The sequence below is a fragment of the Acinonyx jubatus genome, chromosome A2 (assembly GCF_027475565.1).
Source record: "Acinonyx jubatus isolate Ajub_Pintada_27869175 chromosome A2, VMU_Ajub_asm_v1.0, whole genome shotgun sequence".
Classification (NCBI taxonomy): Eukaryota; Metazoa; Chordata; class Mammalia; order Carnivora; family Felidae; genus Acinonyx; species Acinonyx jubatus.
Genome location: NC_069383.1, coordinates 126,349,413 through 126,368,212, shown reverse-complemented (window position 1 = coordinate 126,368,212; position 18,800 = coordinate 126,349,413). Strand labels below are relative to the sequence as shown.

The following is an 18,800-nucleotide window of genomic DNA, read 5'->3' as shown; positions in this document are numbered from 1 at the left end:
ATTAGCATCCCCCTTATTTTGCTTAAGATTGATCTGCTGCCACTAATGGTTTTACTTTCTGTGTGGGGAATTGGTTCACATTCCTGATTTTTGGCTCTCCTGGAATTTAGACTATTTAGGCAGGTAGCATCCCAATTTTTTTTTTTATATTAGTGGGAAAATGTGAGAGGATAGGAATAAAAATATATTTATATTAGTAAATGAATAGATATTAAAAGCACATAAAGAAATTATGTATTTTTACTTTGTAGATACATATTGTATAGAACCTGTGATATATATACTTTGTTAAAAGACATAAGATTCTGAAAATACTAGCTGAAAGTTAAAGGAGAAATTGAAGTTTATTTTGCTGTTTAACATAGATAAAAGACAAGAAGCTTATAGAGTCATTTTGATTTCTTTATTTAAAATTACAAATGTGAACTTGCTCTAATTTCTAATAACCTATTTAAGATGGGACAGTAACACCTCCCTGGTTAGGTTTGTTATGAGCAATAGAGTCAAAACAAAACTGTTTTAAAATGCTAGTAATGAGACATAGCACACAGTAGCCTTTCAGCCTGAGGTAGTTCTTTTTAAAGCTTTTTATTAGAGATTTGGGTGTCGTTTGGGTCAGGAGTGGGGAGAATTGGACATAACTAGTTTGGAGCTTCTGAGTCAAATTCATCAGATGCAGTCCTGGTATATGTTACTGAAAAAGATACTCTCACTGCTACTTATTCAGATCTTCATTTTGTTACCATTCGTGTCATGATAAATTCTGTGTTTGTGGTTTGTGTTGAAGAGTTATAAAGCTACATGATACTGGTTTTGTTTTGTTTTGTTTTGTTTTGTTTGGTTTTTGCTTATAGGATTCAGTGGTCCCAATTTAAAGGCTATTTTATTTTCAAACTGGAGAAAGTGATGGATGATTTTCGAACTTCAGCTCCTGAACCAAGAGGTCCTCCCAACCCTAATGTCGAATATATTCCCTTTGATGAAATGAAGGAAAGAATACTGAAAATTGTCACTGGATTTAATGGGTATGCACTTAATACTATTTTAAAGGTTTACTTTTTAGCAGAACATTATGGATTTTTATTTACGCTTTGTTCATTGATTATCCATTAAATAAGTTCTGTGTCTTTGGTGACATTTAGTAGTTATGATTTTTAGCTTACAAGTATTTAAAACAATTACAGCATTTTAATGTATTTAATTTGTTTAACTTGAACTACCTTTATGGGTATCATTGGCATTTGAACTTTAAATGGGTATGACAGTGAAAACATGGAGGAAATATGTTAGTTTTTGCTTTCCATTTTATATGTGATACTATAAGTCATTATATTTTATCTAGAACCTGTATATCATTGAGATAAATGACACCTTTTTGAAAATGAAAAATAACAATTTATGTACATATTCCCCTTGGAATTTTTTACTTAAAAAATTTTTTTTGGAGTTCCCCTTTTACTCCCAAGTAAGAAGTAACTGTTCTTAGCCCTTTGTAAAACATTGCATTGAAAAGATACACTGCACTAAAATAAACCTACTATTTTAAAAAATGTTGCTGTATGTCATATTCTGTGTCATTTTAATATTTTTCTTTTTAGGACTTTGTATTGGGGTTCCTTTTGAAGGGAAGAAGTATTTGTGAAGTTGAATTGTTCAGTATTTACATTGGCAATAGCAGTTTGGAGTGTGGGTTGGCAATACCAAATTTAATGAACTGTGGATATGTTAACTGAATTCATATTTGGGCTAGGGAGTTTCATTTGTAAGTATTTTTAGGTAGCATAAACAGTCTCATTTTTTCCCTTCAGATATTTAAACACATGGATTTGCACCAAGATAGTGTAATTCAGTTAATTCTTTATATGTTATGTTTTGTGCCTTTGAGTTTTGCTTAAAATAACACATCCTTCGGCTTTGGTTTGAGATAAGTCACTAAAATACTTCCTTGGGGGTAGAATTTACGGCTGTATGTTTGAACTGCCTTTGTGGGTTTGGGGTGGGAGGGAGACCTATTTTGACTTTGTACCCTGTTGTACTTTTGTACTGTACTGAAAATTACTTATCTGTATTCATTAATTTCTTTTTTAATAATAGTATATTTTAAATGCTCATACCAAAGAAAGTCACATGCTATATATTAGAAGTATGTTGCATAAGATGTATTCTTGATCTGAGTTACTCACGGTAAGAATGCTTTTTGGGGATATTTATAAATAGTGTATAGGTAGATAGTATTTACATGTTATGGTAACTTTTAGTAAGTTATGGCTACCATTTAAAAATAAGAGTTAAGGTAAAACAAGTGATACCACATATACTACTGCATTGTTAATGTTAAGCTAATTTACTTTTGATTCTCAATTAGTAATACCATTTTTCTTTCTTTCAAATTAAAATGGACTGGATAGGTAGGTTATTAAATAAATCTAAATATTTATAATCTCTTAGTCTATAAAATAGGTAATTGACTTCTGAAAATGATTTGAGCAATCATTTAAATACCTAAGTATACTTAAGATGTAATTGCTTTTAAAACATTTTTCATCCTTGAACTGTAAGTATTTTGAACTTACATTGTTTTTAATTTGATGTTTCAGAATAGTAGTTATGAATCCTTTTCCCTAATCAGGCAGGATCCAAGTCTTATTAATCAGTGGTAAATAATTTTCAGTTTTTACTTAAGCTTTTTTGTCTATATTATCATATATTGGCATATTGAAATGTGTTTATGGTTTTTCTCAATTTTATTTACATGCTTTGAATACATACAAATGCTGTTTTAAAAATTTTGCTATGAATGGTGGCTAAAATTGCACTTTGGTCTTTTTCAGCCAGATTGAGGATTTGTCCTTTCTAGTATACCTTTTTGCTATTATAATAGGTCATCTTTTAAGTAACAAAAATGATACTTGGTCATGGTTTCAAAAAGATCCTCAGGTGTCATAGGAGTAGTCCATAAAAAAAAAAAAGTAGGATCATGTCATGCTATTTGTATTTTCCATTCTAAGATTAGCTTTGATATCACTGTCTCAGTGCATTTATAGTTGTCTATGTATTTGAAATAGCTGCATTATTTTTTATTATACAAGTGAGTTAAAATTCATTTGCCTTATTTCCATTGGTGGTGGGTGTTTTTGACTTCTACAGGTAGTGCTTGTAGTGAGCGTCTGTATACATACCTTCTTGTGTTGATGAGTGTCACACATTGAATGTATATGTAGATTGTTGCTTTTCCTTTTGATTTATAGAAATGGAATTGATAGGTCAGAGTGTATGCATACCTAAATTTTTACTGATCCTGCCAAATTAACCTCACAAAATGTGTTAATTTGTCATTCCATGTGTGAGAAAGTGCAGATACTGTAATTATTCACTAGTTTGTGTGTGTATATGCATAGGTTTGTGTGTCTTTGACTGCAAGTGAAATTGAACATCTTATTAAGTGTTTATTGGCTCTTATAAATTGTTTCATACCCTTGTTTTTCTTACTTCGAGGCGATTTTCTCACTGGTAAGTTTATTGTTTTGGTTTTGCTTTTAATTAGTAAAAGCTCTGTTGTAAATGCTTCATAGTATTTAGCTATAAAATAGAGTATCCGTTTTCCAAAATTATTTCACTATATTGTCAGCACTTAAATTTTCCCTCTTTGAAGTGGTAATTGTCGATTGACTTGTTGGCTTGATTTCTTGAACTGTAAGGGGTTACAGACACAGGGTTAAGTGTCTTCCAAACAAGGCCTAGAATAGTCAATGCCTGAACATAGTAGGTTTTCAAACAAGTACTGAATAAATGGATGAAAAGAACAAAAGCATGCTTCTATATTTATATTTTGTTTCTGGTAGTTCATTCCTATAATAGTACACAGGGACTTCAAGGGGTAGAAAGAATGTAATTTACATTTCTGGTAGTTTTAAAAAAGATAGTTATATGTCCTCTAAATGACTGAAGTGGAAGAAGAATGAATACAAATTAACTGTGTGTCTTTGCTTCTCCTTTGTCAATGGTGTTAGATCTAAGGCCTTTCTAAAATAAGCAGTGAGTTTCAGTTGTGGGTAGTTGACTAATATAGTATGGCTATGTATTTATGAGCATGTCTGGAAGAAATACATAACCATTTGATGCCTAAAAAAATCTTTTAATTGTTCTATCATCTGTAAGGCAGGTACAGTCAGTTACAACAGAGGAGTGCTTTTCAACTTTTGACATGATAGTCTTTCTGAATATTGAATTTGTTCTCTAAAGTTACTTTAACATACATGACTGACCAGATTTTTCTTAGTCCTAAAAACTTCACACTAATTGTTTTACATGTGGGTCGCATACATACAGATACTAAGTTTCTGCACTTGAGTGTGTGCCTCTTCATACCTTTTTTAAAGGTCGTATATGAGATTTTTATACTCTTCTATCTGCATCATAGATGTAAAACACACTCCTGTTTTGATTTTGTATTGTTGCTTTACACTTAGCTTGAGATTACTCAGGGATGAGAAGATGGGTTCTAGTCTTTTGTTACTTTGTTCTCTTTGACCTGTTGGTTGCTGAATTTTCTTTCTTCTCTAGTTAGGGAAAAAAAAGTTTTTGCATTTTTTTTTGTGTTGAGCATATTAAATCTTGTAGCTGTGTTTATTTTCTTTGATCTCTTTCACTTAGCATAACATAGTTGAGAATTGAAATTATTTAGTAACCTACCCTCCTTGCTCTACCACCACTTTGTCTTGTCCTTTGGTAATAATATTTGATTTGATGTCTAATAAAATGTTTTAAATCGAAAGGTAGTATATAGCAGAACTCTTCATTTTTTCTTGACATTTTCTGTTTGATAAAAGTACAGTGACAAATCAGCCTGCTGTAGGCACTGTAAAAGATGATTTAACTTGATTAAAAGTGTTGACAGTTGCTACGGACTTAGTTTGGGATGGGGAATGGTGCAGATTCTTCGTTTTCTTAATTGTTTGTACTTATAATTTTACGTTGATGTTTTCAGTGTCAGGATTTCTAACGTTGGATTTGAGATAGGAAATATATACCTAAGAATGTTTATGTGTATATTTATACAAATATTAAAGCCTGAGTACAGGTAGAGCATCTTGCTTTCTGTAAAAAGGAAATGTCACGTGGCATTTCTGACTTTTGTAGGACCTAAGAGTAAACCAAACAACCCGTTTAGCCTTTGATAAATTAAGATATATTTAAGTTAGTTTTTATCTAAATAGTTCAGGTCAGATTTAAGTAATTCTGTTAACTGAATATAGCCATTAATAGAAAATACAGTAAAAACCACATCTTTATGCATAAAATAAAAGCGAGCTGGCTCTTTTAGCATTTTTCATAATAGGGTGTCTGATTTTACGGTTATCGCTTAGTTTTTTTACTTGAATGGCCTGTGTTATATTTTATATTCCTTTATCTTCTTTATGAGGAAAGTTTATTGTATTACAAGAGTAAGATAATAAGTTATCTGATTCTTATCTTAGATCCTGAATAAAATGTGCATTTTCTTTTTCTGAATGCATTCTTTCCAACTGAATACCTTGGTATGCATTCAGAATATTTGTACATCTTAGTGATAAAAACATTTAAACAGACTAAGATAAGTTTTAATCAAACTATAATCTCAGGTTAAAATATAAGGTAGGAAATTCTTCCTTTAGGTGTTGGCTTTATTGTGTAAAATTTCTTTCTTTTAAAACTAACATTGAATTGCTAATTTTCGCTTAGATGTTTTTCTCATGTACAGACCCTTTCCTGATACTTGAATTCTCACAGCTTTCAGGTCTGTAGGACTTGATACTTTTTTTTTTTTTTAATTCGGTGAATGGGAACAGATTGCAGTCAAATTAAGATATACTCTGTAGCTAATATAAAATGGGTGATCCTCTTTAATCAGGGTTAGTTGCTCTCCTTGGAATTAAAAGGAATATTTTTAAAGGCAGATAAACTTTTGATTTTGTTCCTCTGTAGTTGGTCTTTGGAGTGTTTGTGCTTTCTAGTCTCTATTAATTAAAGGGATCAGGATGATGATGGAACCTAAGATTTGATGAACACCTTATAAAATATTTCAGGCATTGTTAAGTGGTTTATATACATTATGTTATGTTACATTTTGTGTGTGTGTGTGTGTGTGTGTGTGTATACACGCTTGGACATGGTCTCCCAGTGGGCTATCAAATATGCTTTTTTAACTACACTATATAATTTTGTACATCAAAAGTAGACTGGTTGACAGTGTTCTCTAGTGTTTCTGAGTAATGCCATTTTGAAAGAACCTGTCACTTTTGGATCTTTAATGTGGTTTTGTTTTAAGTTTTGCTGGATTTTATAGACACCTTTTTTTTTTTTTTTTACAGTGGAAAATGCTAGCTAATCATGTTCTTTTTAAAAGTCCCTGCCCCCCCCCCCCCCCCCCAGTTCCTTATGTATTCTTTGTTTTTATCTTTGGTGGGCAAATAAGGTAATACATTGCAGAGTAAACTAAATACATTTTTATTTCAAATTACCCCAAAGATTTTTTTTTTTGAAAAATTTTTTAATGTTTATTTTTGAGACAGGCATAGTGAGCGGGAGAGGGGCAGAGAGAGGGAGGCAGAATCTGAAGTGGGCTCCAGGCTCTGAGCTGTCAGCACAGAGCCCTACGTGGGGCTTGAACTCAGGAACAGTGAGATCATGACCTGAGCTGAAGTCTGATGCCTAACCAGCTGAGCCATCCACGCACTCCCTGCCTCATTTCCTTTAGCAGATTTTTCTGCTAAATTTTATATTTTACAGTATGTTGTTCCATTGAATATCTTTACCCCATTTCCCCAAATTTAGGGATTCTGGTTTAGGTTTTTCATTGTGTGCATTTTTGCTTTTTTCTTCTTAGCACAGGGGTCTTAAGTTAGTGATTTTTATTGGCATATGTGCTGCTGAAGCGAGCATGTTTAGTGATTTTTATTGGAAAAAAACTTGACTTACAGGAGCTAGAATAAATGGTTTTGTTTGCTATGTCTCAAGAGTAACAGAAGAGGGATGCCGGGGTGGCTTAGTCAGTTAAGCATCTGGCTCTTGATTTCACCGCTGGTCTTGATGTAAGGGTCATGAATTCAAGGCCCGCACTGGTCTCCGTGTTGGGCATGAGCCCTACTTAAGAAAAGAAAACAAGTAACCGAAGGCAAGCTTTTTGTAACAGTTTTTGTAGCAAACATTCATTTTGGATTTGTCTGGTTTATTCTTAGGCCTCTTTTTTAAAGACCTAACTCAGATGAAGTGTTCCCAGGTTCGTGCTTGCTTCCTTGGCATACCAGCTTATCCTGACAGCATTGTGTACAATTTTATTAGCATTTACTGTAATGACTTATATGCTCTGCTACTGAGTAAATATTTCTAGCTTATATTTACTTAAAAAGTACAACTGTGTGTAAAGAGACCTTCATTGGAGTTATCAAGATTATATTAATGTTTCCAGTGCATACTTTTATTTACAAGTAATATTTATATTTTAGCCTGTTCAGGTAAGGAGTAGGGGTGTTATATGACATTTTAGTGCCATCTGTTGGACACTTGGTAAAGTAACTCTTAAAGCTGCAGAGGTGCCTAAGAAGTAAACTCATTTTATCACAGGCTATTATTGCAAACATTGCTATGCAGATATAATACACTCCCCCCCCCCCACCCCCGCCCCCAAAGTAGTATTATTTACCAACATATGCAGTGTTGTTAATTGGCTACACTTTTACTTACCTTCCTAAAGAAAATAGGCAAAACATTTAGGGTAAACATTGTTAACAAACAGCTTAAAGATATTTACGTTTTAAAGCTCTTTCTTTATTTTTTTTCCATTAAAAAAAAAAGTTTGTTTATGAGAGAGAAAGTGTGAGTGGGGGAGGGAGAGAGAGAGCATCCCAAGCGGGCTCAGTCTCTGGAACCCGAGATTATGACTTGAGCCAAAATCAAGAGTTGGATGCTTAACCAACCGAGCCACCCAGGTGCCCATAAAGCTATTTTTAATTTAAGAGAATATACTGGTTTTGGTTCTTGAAAGAAATGTAGTCGGAGGAAAAGATAGCTAGATATAACATCTATTTAAGTAGTTGTCAGTTAAGTATTGTTTGACTGTTCTTAACTTTGGGTGCTATTTTGCTTCTTTTTAATAACTTACCCACTCAGTTACAGTGTGTCTATTACTTAATTAGGGAATAGCATAGGTGGACTGTGTTCAAGGTTTGGGAAGTAATGAACTTGAAGAGGGGCTGACGTACAGAGATACTATTAATATTCAGAAATCCCTAATGGTAATGCATTTCAGATATATATGTGTACAAATAACTTACATATTGAACCTAATATGTAGGAGGAGATCCTGCCCTTAAGCTTTCAGTTAAATCTGAGGAAAGACAATTGTAAATTTATGTTGTTTATTATATATGTAGCTTGGGAGATGTCTTTTTTTTTAATTGTTTAAATGTAGTTAACAGTTTTGTGTATTAGCTATATGTAGGTTTTCAGTTGTGTTGTCTTTATAGAAATGAATAAAACACATGTGTAAGCTTACTGTCTTGTTTCTAGTAACGTTGTTGATGTGCCTTGTTTCCTTTTTCCATTTTAAAGATTCTTAATTTGGACTGTATACTCCACTCTGACTGTATTTTCAAAAGGAAGAAATGGTCTTTCTCAGAAATCAAAGGCATTTCCTTTAGCATTCATGATGACATCAGAGAAGTTCTGTAATTTCTAGCTCCTTCTGAGTATTTGCGACATCAGCCACACACATCTTTTAGTTCGTGCTCAGTCTTTTGTTGGCAGAATGATAGCTTTCTCAGTTTTAGGTTTTGATGCTACTTGAGAGAAGATTGAGTCTTGGCTTCTTATATATAAAATGTTTTCATATGAATAAATGTATATTTTTTCAAGATAGGTTCTAAGTCTTATATTGACTTTTTATAAGAACATAAGGGTAGTATTGATGCTAAAAATAAGAGAACCAAATATAGTTTGCCCATTTAGACAATTAAAATTTTAAGTATGTTTGGAATAGTGGAAAGGGAAGACAAGGGATTTCAAGTTAGAGATACTGGCTTTGAGTCCTGGCACTGTTACTCACTCACTGCTTTCCCTTGTTGGGGAGAGTACTGTGTCAAAATGCCTATACTCAGTAAAGAACTTTGTGAATGTTAAGTCTTAATTCGAGGTTTTGTAATTGTTTTTAAGGAGAATAAGTAGGTTTGAATGGCAAATACTGAAGTCTAAAGTTTATGTTTGTACTTTTTAGCTGTTTGTCCTAATGCTTTTATGTTTGCTGTTCACACTGTAATTCTAAGGAATGCTAATAGTATGTGAGATGAATTTTTTTACATTTATATAATGATATTAGTCCAACATATATCAATTTTGTATTTGGTATGATCAAGTGAAAATGTGATTGTGGTTGAAGTATTTGGTAAAGTTAATAGGGCACTTATCAAAATAATGATGGTGTTTGTATTTTATGTCTGATGAAACACACATTGTATATAAAACTGTAATTATGGAGCGGGACCTTATTTATAATACTTTTTTATTGAATCATTTGCTTTGTTCCATCCAATAACAAAACATTTACATTTTGGGGGGGGGCACTGTACAGAAATCTTTGTGTGCAAAGGAATGCTTGAGGAAAAGTTTCTGTATTTAATAAACTGTAACTTGATTATTACTTGTGTTGTCTCTCTTGTAAACTTAAAATTCAATTATATTCAGAATGTTAAAATTTTTTTCTCAGTTTTGAAACTTTCAAAAATTTCTTTCTTTTTTTAGTTACTTTTTAAGGCAAGGGATTTTCTTATTAAAAAGACAGGTGTACTTATTGTCTTGCTTATTTTTAAGTCACTCATCTATTCATCTTCCTATTGTAACATTTTCTTTTGTCAATACCAGATGACTAGATAAATCTTTAAATAGCAAGATTAATGATGTTCCTGATTCTCTTAATAATTAATGATCTCAAACTATAAAATCATATTCTTTTGCAGTATCCCTTTTACTATTCAGCGACTATGTGAGTTGCTAACAGATCCAAGGAGAAACTATACAGGAACAGACAAATTTCTCAGAGGAGTAGAAAAGGTATTTATTTTATTTTTGGAATTATATTAAACTTAGCCTAATGTATTTCAGAAGAGAGTATTGAGTAAGTGCTGTTATAGGCATCTTTTCTTTGGATAGGCTTCCTGAAACCTACCTAAAGTTTTTCCAAGTTGTTTTCCTAATTTGGGAAAAACTAAGTTTTGGAGAGAGAGTTAATAGGAGGGGCATAGAGGGAGGGCTTGTGATCACTTAAGTTTGGGGAAAGCACCTTATTGTCTTTTCGGAGTTCATGGTATGCATTCACATTAAAGGCTCTGCAAAATTCTAGCATTGATATTTTAACTTCAGTTGTGTTTTGCACACTTGTTTACCCATGGAATTCATTTCTTTATTTCTGGCTTTCAGAGATGCACAACTTTGGAAAATCTGATGCAAAAATTTAAGTTAGATATTGAGAAAGATGTAGATCAGACTTAAGAATGAGGAAAGCATTGGGTTTTTTTGTGGGTAGGGGATGTTAGTTATAAGAGAAGGGTATTTTGGACAAAGGAAACAGTGTGATGAACAAAGACATCAAGGTGTTTGAGGAAATGAAAAGTAGGAAATTGACTTGTCTGGAGTAAAGAACCAGTGAGGAAACCCTATGAGAACCAAGATTGGACCAGTGGGTTTATAATTCCCTGTGATTGATCCTAAAACATAGTTCAGTGTTCATAGTTAATTCAGATTCAATTTATTTTACCCTTGGAGCAGGAATCCAAAACCATTTCTTAGTGATTTACAATAGATCTTAAGGCCTTACTGGATTAATGTATTTTGGTGCAGCTTCCATGCCCTCAATTTAATAAGATTCCTGAAGGGCAGGAAACTGAGATGATTCGTCAGGACTTATTTTCAGCCTATGGACTTTTAGCAATTAGATTTTGGCTATCTTTGGGTGAAGAGGCAGTTGTAGCAGTTGTACCAGGGGTGGCCCTCTCACCAAATCAGGGCTACAGTGTTTGATTTGGGTGACCATAGACTAGTTATATAACCCAAGTCTCAGTTTCTCATCTGTAAAGTATGGATAATAACAGGGTTCTGGAGGGGATCAAATGTAAAGTGCTTACTCTGGCTTAATACACATTTAATGAATATTGACTATTAATAAGGTTCGTATTACCAGGAAGATTATACTCTTAAAAAGTTCTTAGGCTCTTTTTTGGTATATGATGCTACTACACATCAGGCTTCTGATTGGGTACTGCTCTATAAGGAAATTCATTATACTTGGCCTAAGTATTTGAATCTCTAAATATCTTGGAGTGATTTCAATATAATGTAAGAGTGTGGCTCCACTGTATGATTGATATATATACTGTCAGGACTCCAAAGTAGCTAGAGTAGAGTTAAAATAATACTGGCAGAAAAAGCAAATGGTTTAGTAGGTTATATTAGATTTAGTCTGGGGATGCTTGGGTGGGTCAGTTGATTAAGCGTCCAGCTCTTGATTTTAGCTCAGGTTATGATCTCATGGTTTGTGGATTCATGGGATCCAGCTTTGCATCAGGCTCTGTGCTGGCAGCACGGAGGCTACTTGAGATTTTCTCCATCTCTCTCTGCCCCTCTCCCACTCACATGCACATACGTGCTCTCTCACAATAAATAAATATTAAAAAAATAGTCTTATTGTTTCAGTTTCTCTTGTTTGATTAATCCTTTCTAACCATTTATTTCCTTGTATTAGTAAAATTGGAATAGATAGGCACTTAATCTGTCAGGGGGATTCTGAGAAATTAAAAACAAATGATTAAACTTTATGTTGTAGTGCTTTCCCTCACATTAAAGCAAGAACTTTTGTTATTACAGAATGTGATGGTTGTTAGCTGTGTATACCCTTCTTCAGAGTAAGTATATATAGATTTTTGCATTTCTGTATATTCTAATAATTGTATCATTTCTATTAGTCTTTAAAATAGGTTATATTTACTTTAGATGGAATGAAGCATGATAACATTTATAAATACTTGTGAACCTACTACCCAGTCCCCCAAGTAGAATATTACCAATGACATTACCTCTATGTTTTTCTGATAAAGAGATGTGGATTAAAGTGATTTGATAATTTACTGTAATCTTTACATTTGTGGATTTGTCTACTGTCAGGGTGTTCAGAACCCTGAGATCCCATTCTAGATACCTTACCATGGTGTTTGTAGGGCAAAACTCCTAGGTTTGGGATAACTACTTGATGAGTTTCCTCTTCATAATGGAAAAGTATTTCCAGTTGTCAAGATTTATATAACAAATTAACGTATCAGTTTAAGACATAGTCTTTGGCACTATTGATCCTTTGTTTTGAGTGGATGTCCTGGGAATTACAGCAGTTAAGCCCTGTCCTTGGCTTCTACCCACTGGATGCCTGTAGGGTCCTTCTCCTTCCTCAAAGAATGTCTTCACGCATTGTCGGAAGTCTCCTGGGGCTGTGGGCTGGAGGAAGGAGAGCTGCGAGAATGATGTTGCCTCCTGTTGAGAAACACTGGGTTTATAAAACGTCTGTGATGCCATAGGTAGTAACAGTGAGTTTGTTTTTAGAACTCTCACAAGAATAAACCTGTGGGAAATGAGATATTAAGGTAATCCCATAATTAGGTTGTTTCTCACAGAAGTCTTTTTGTTTGGTTCTGTGACCGTGAGATCTTACTTAAAAGATGTTTTAGGTCCATGGCTCTTACCAAAATTAAAGAACTAAATGATCTGTAACAGTGTTTTTTTAATTTTCTCCTAGGAAAAACAATTCCAATAGTTTAAATCGAATGAATGGTGTTATGTTTCCTGGAAATTCACCAAGTTACACTGAACGGTGAGGTTATTGATTTTAATATCCAGAGAGATTGCATTTTCCTAATTTTGAGCAGCAGGTTCAGTATACTTTGTTACAAATTGGGCATTTTGTTGAAGATACAGGATAAATTAATTTGGTAACCCAAAATCTAAAAGTCAAAGTTAAATACTTCTGTGATATGTATATATAAGCAAACTTTGGGAGGGCGACCTATTACAAAAATGAGAAAATGATGTTCATTTATCTTACCATAGGTCTAATATAAATGGGCCTGGAACACCCAGGCCGCTTAATCGACCAAAGGTTTCTTTGTCAGTCCCCATGACAACAAATGGCTTACCTGAGAGCGCAGACAGCAAAGAGTCAAACTTACAGCAAAATGAGGACAAAAATCACAGGTTTGTATGTGATTTATATTTTAAAACAAACATGTTTTCAAAAAAGGTTGACGTTTATTGATTGTTTTCAGCACTCATTATTTACTATTTACTGTTGTTTTGAGGAACACAAAGGTTTTAGTGTGTTTTACAGGAGCAGTCTGTGGCTTCTGGTAGTTTCCAGTATTAGTACATGATGAAGATGATCATAGAAAAGGTTGAAAACTGCTAATTTGGGGAGGTCCTATTTATAGTAGGGTCTTAAGAAAGTAAAGTGGTCATGATATTTTTTATTTCTTGTTTTTGCAAGTAACCTGAAATGTTGAAATTTAGTGAGTTATTTCTCATTATAGATTATTAAAGGAAACCTTTTGTTTATATCCCATTTCACATTTTCTGCAACACATTAAGGGAAAGCAGACAAAACAAGTGAGCGATCTTAGTGAGTATATCCGTCTGGAGGACTTGCAGTTATGTTACGGGAAGCCATTTACTGCAGAATTGAACAGAAATGTCATGCAGCTTGTTGACTGGTTCTAGTGGGAAGTACTCATTAAACAGTTGAGCTTCCCTCGAAATTACTGTGTTGTGTTTCTCTTTGCCCAGATGGTACAGTTTAACTTTGACAGTGAAATACAGTTTTAAAAATTACTAGACCTTAAAAATGAGATGAGAATGTGGAAGATGAAGAAAATCTTACTAATGGCATTTTAAAAAAAACATTTACAGTGACTCTGTGACCGCTGAATCCGAAGGTTCCTCAGTGAGCCCTATAAAAAATAAACACCCAGATGAAGATTCTGTGGAGGCTGAGGGGCATGAGGTAAAAAGACTCAGGTTTGACAAAGAAAGTGACGTCAGAGAGACAGCCAGCCAAACATCTTCCAGTGAAATTTCTTCGGTTATGGTAGAAGAAACAGAAACATCGTCGTCATCTCAGGATAAAGACAAGGAAAGTAGTTGTACCAGACAGCACTGTACAGAAGAGGATGAAGAAGAGGATGAAGAGGAAGAAGAAGGTATTTAGAGACCATCTGTAAAAGGGTGGAGTAAGGAGATCCTCAAATTCTTGTACTTCATTTTTGCGTGAAAGAATTAAACGTAATGGAACTCCTTATAATGCTGATGTTGGGCTTTTCTGCCACCTGTATGTAGTTGCTGCTGAGTTTCAGGGGATAGGATTTGAACTGTAGAATATCAGAATTCATGAAACTTAACTGTGGAGGTATTTTGAAAATAAAATTTAACTACAACAACATTTGCTTATTTTTAGAGTCTTTTATGACATCAAGAGAAATGATTCCAGAAAGAAAAAATCAAGAAAAAGAATCTGATGATGCCTTAACTGTGAATGAAGAGACTTCTGAGGAAAATAATCAAATGGAGGAATCTGATCTGACTCAAGCTGAGAAAGATTTACATTCTGAAGGTAGTGAAAATACAGGCCCTGTAAGTAGTGGTTCTGATTGCCATGAGACAGAAGAATTAGTAGGATCCAATTCCAGTAAAACTGGAGAGATTCTCTCAGAATCATCTATGGAAAACGACGAAGAAGCCACAGAAGTCACAGATGAACCAATGGAACAAGACTAACTATTTAGAAACATGTAGATGCAGTATTTTACATACAGTTCTGGTTTTACACTGTATAAAACTTTTATGTAATAAAATGGACCTCTAGTTTTTACAAGAGAAGCAGGTTGTAAAATAAAGTACTTTATGGGATAAATCCTGAAAGAGTTGTACATGTAAGAACTGTGAATATCAGCTCCTCTGGGTCCTGCTTACCGCTGACTTTTTTTTTCAGTCTGGTCAAATCAGTGGTTTGTGTATAGATTTTTTTTTTTTTTTTTTTGAATTAAAGTTTTTAAACTGGAAGGTAATAATTATAATTTTCAAAACCTTTTGGAGATGATCACATTTAGTTTATACATATGCAAGAAGTCTTTTTGTCTTGTCTCTTTCTGACAGCTCTAGCAGTTTTCATATTTTGGTCATAGTTTCAACATTTTAACATGTGAATTATAGGGTTTCATGCTGGTTTCCAGATTTTATTGTTTGACTATGTACAATGGAACTTTAAGTCATATATACATATATATATATATATATATACACATATATATATATACACATATATATATTATTCTAAGGGGGGAAATGTTATATTTTTCTGTTTCTATAAGAGATGAATACAGTGGATACTTTTTCTATTGGTAATGATTGAGTTCACCTCTTTCAGAAGACAGTTTCAGTTTCTCTTCTGAGTAATTCAAATAAAATCTGGCCCTTGTGAAACCCTGGAAATAAGTCTGTTGAAATACCAGGTTAAACACATTCCAAGAGATCTGTTCAAACTAAAATTCTTTTGTATACTTCTGAGGTGCCTGAGAAAAAGACTTCACTATTTATGAGAAAATATGCTTTATCTTGGAAACTGTGTTCAAACATTAGCTTATTACTATTTTGTAGAATGAATGCTGACATGAGACCATCTCAGAAGAACCTGGCAGGTTCCTTGACCTTTTGCTTGCTTTTCTGAACATTGTGAATATTACACATTTCTTTCTAAATTATTCTAGAGTATGCAAATGTCATTGGTGTGAAACCCCACTGTACTGGAAGAATTAATATATTACTATAGTAATGTACTGGAGCTAAATGGCTGAAGCTTTAGGGGTGCATAGAAACCACCATAATTTGTATGACATTTTGAAGTGAATTAAATATTTTTGAACATGCTTCTTCGACAGCCAGTGTTATATTTTTCAGATTAACACAAAGCACAATGATTACTCTAAACTCAATATTTTCCAATTCACATATTTAAAGTCATGCAAGCTGCAACTTCCCTGTCAAAATGACTGGCTGCCAAATTTATACCTGTTTCTTCAGCTGTACCTTTTGATATTTAGAATTTTTAAATTTCTGTAAAGTAGATTTTGTAGAATGTAATGTGTTCACTGCCTTTGTGAAGCGGTATATAATTGTATAATTTCTGTGTGTAAACTGAATGCTTGGGCTTTCAATACAGTATTCATATAAAGCAATAAATATTAATGTTATGAAATATTCGAGTACATTTTTATCAAAATACAAAAGAATCCCTTTTTTAGTTTCAGATATCTGAATTACACAAATGAACTTAGAAAACTGATGCAAACAGTTTCTGACACTGTATCATAATCTTTGGGGTGATGTGGGTGGCAATTACAACTTTTGCATTTTGACTACTTAAATTGCTATAATTACCAAATTGGGCTCCGTTTATGTTTATAGGGTAATATACTACTGACTGACTTGACTGTCAGGTTCACAGCAGCTAGATGATATATTTATGAATATGTCTAATAGTTGACGTAAAAACTACATATTGATTTACTGTGTCCAGGAGGGGAGAAAAAAATCACACATTGTAAATTTTTAGAAAATTTTTTGCAAAAATGTTAAAATGAAGCAAATTTTAAATGTGACATTCATTTGTAGTGACTTATTTTGTTGAGGGATATTTTGCCAATGAGAACAGATTTTAAACATTTTAAGTTTAGAAATTTTAAACTTTTCTTTAGAATATTTATGAAATTATTGTCAATAAACCTCTTCTTTAAGATCCTGTGACCTTTGATATTTTTTGTTTTAATTGTGCCATGGACCATTTGTAAACAAATCAGTTTACTTTTGTTGGTTATAAGTTGAAGATTTAGCAACATGATTTTAAGGTCTGTGGTTTTATTTGTAAACTTGCAATTGCTATTTTTGCAAGGGCAAATGTATTTCTTTATTAAATAAAGTACAATAATGGTGAATGTACCAAAATGCCATCATTTAACTCTATGAGAGATCTGCATTTTAATCTATAGTTTAATAGTTTTAATATTTATTAGATATTCATATGTTGATCATAGATCAAACTTGTTGCTGTTTATACAGATAATTGTAGAATGCTCATGGGATATATTCTTTAGGATAGGTGGGATACTTCTGTAGTTAAACTGGGAAACCTTGTTCAGCTGGTTTAAGATATTGATGCCCATTTGGAAGTAGATTTCCGCAAGTATGCATAGGTGCACTTACACAGACTTTGCTTAATGAAAATACGAGTTTTAATAGTAACTGATTGAGATGTGAATCTTTTAAAGGCTAATTTTAGGCACATTTTAACACACATCAGCAAAGTCATTAAAAGATCTAAATGAAGCATCAAGACCTCAGTGGTTAAAAATAATTATTTTCTTTTTTTGGCCTTGAGCAGATTGTTTACCTGTTAGAATGTAGACTCTGAACCCAACGTGTGAAAAGGACTTTCAGTGCTGATGAGGATACAGAGTGTATATGTACGATGTTTTTAGCACTTTCCCCTTTTAAAAAAGTGAAAACATTATCCTAGTACATTTTTGGAAATACATCTTTTCAGGTCTGAAAATGTAGCAGAACAGAGACGAGTAGTGGAAAGTGTCCTATTTTAAATGTTGATTATTAAATAAGTTTAATCCGGTTAGGGTTTATTGTAACTACACCTTTCACACGTGTGGACAGAGAGCAGTGGGATTCCCCATCAGGGGGCTGTCACCCTTTGGCTTGGGAAGGCGTCCCAGAAATCCTGCGCCAGAAGGTATAGCCTGTGAAAGCATGGAGGTTCAGAGTACTTTGTCTTGGTGGTGTAGATAGGCATGTATTTATGCATTTTTGCATTTGTAAAATCAGTAATTTTTCAAATAATGTAAATGTAATATACTAGATTACTTATAAAGGTACTGGGCAGAATCTATAGCTGCTACAATGTTTGATTATGAGAAATGTAACGTGATAAGAATGAAATGCAACTTGTAGAACCAAAGGAAATACACATTTTGGGTAGTGTTTCAAATTGTCTTCTGAACAGGAGTTTAATTACATTGGTTTTGATCAAACGAAGCTCACTTCTCTCGAGATTTGTGCTAATAAAATGGATGAATGCAAAAACACCTTGTAATTTTATGTGGAATTATTATAATTAGGTTTATTGGATTATTGGCCTAATAAGGATGCTAGTATGTATTGGTTAGAATACATCAAATAGTTCACATTTAAAAAATCAGTACACTTCCTTCGGAATTTTATTTTATTTCAATTTGGAGCCTAGATTACTTTGCCAAATGTATTATTTTCATAATGCAATAAAATATAAATTAGAAGAGTATCTTTGTGTGGAATTCCTTTATTTGCCATAATAGTTCACACTTCCTCTCTCCCAACTCCTCCTCCCCTAGTCACTTCAGATGGTGTAGGATCCATAAGCATTTATTTCCTGGTCTATAGGGGGAAAAGCCTAATGCGTGACTTTATTGCAGCTCTGTTTCTTGAGTGATAATGGTATTTCTGTGTGGAGGGTGCAACTGTGTCGAATGGACAGTTCAAACCTGGTATCTGATAAAATCCTGGTTTACCGTATAAAAATTTCTCTTTGGGAATAATATGGCACTAATTTGCATGCACAGATCTGTAACATTTGTGTTAGAATTCTTTTAGAACTGCCTCTTTCAGACAACTACCATGGCTAGAAATGTAGAATTGCC

General features: G+C 33.4%; 1 protein-coding gene across 1 annotated transcript in view; it reads left to right on the top strand.

Annotated features, from left to right (window-relative positions):
- Nucleotides 1-18,424, top strand: part of PPP4R2 (protein phosphatase 4 regulatory subunit 2) — a 52,776-nt gene extending 34,352 nt beyond the window's left edge. The window contains exons 3-9 of the mRNA XM_027042484.2: nt 855-1,025; nt 9,990-10,083; nt 11,893-11,930; nt 12,812-12,886; nt 13,123-13,266; nt 13,975-14,264; nt 14,519-18,424. Of these exons, the coding sequence (XP_026898285.1) occupies nt 855-1,025; nt 9,990-10,083; nt 11,893-11,930; nt 12,812-12,886; nt 13,123-13,266; nt 13,975-14,264; nt 14,519-14,838 (1,132 nt within the window). The 3' untranslated portion in view covers nt 14,839-18,424. The remainder of the gene's footprint in view (nt 1-854; nt 1,026-9,989; nt 10,084-11,892; nt 11,931-12,811; nt 12,887-13,122; nt 13,267-13,974; nt 14,265-14,518) is intronic.
- Nucleotides 18,425-18,800: the final 376 nt, after the last annotated feature.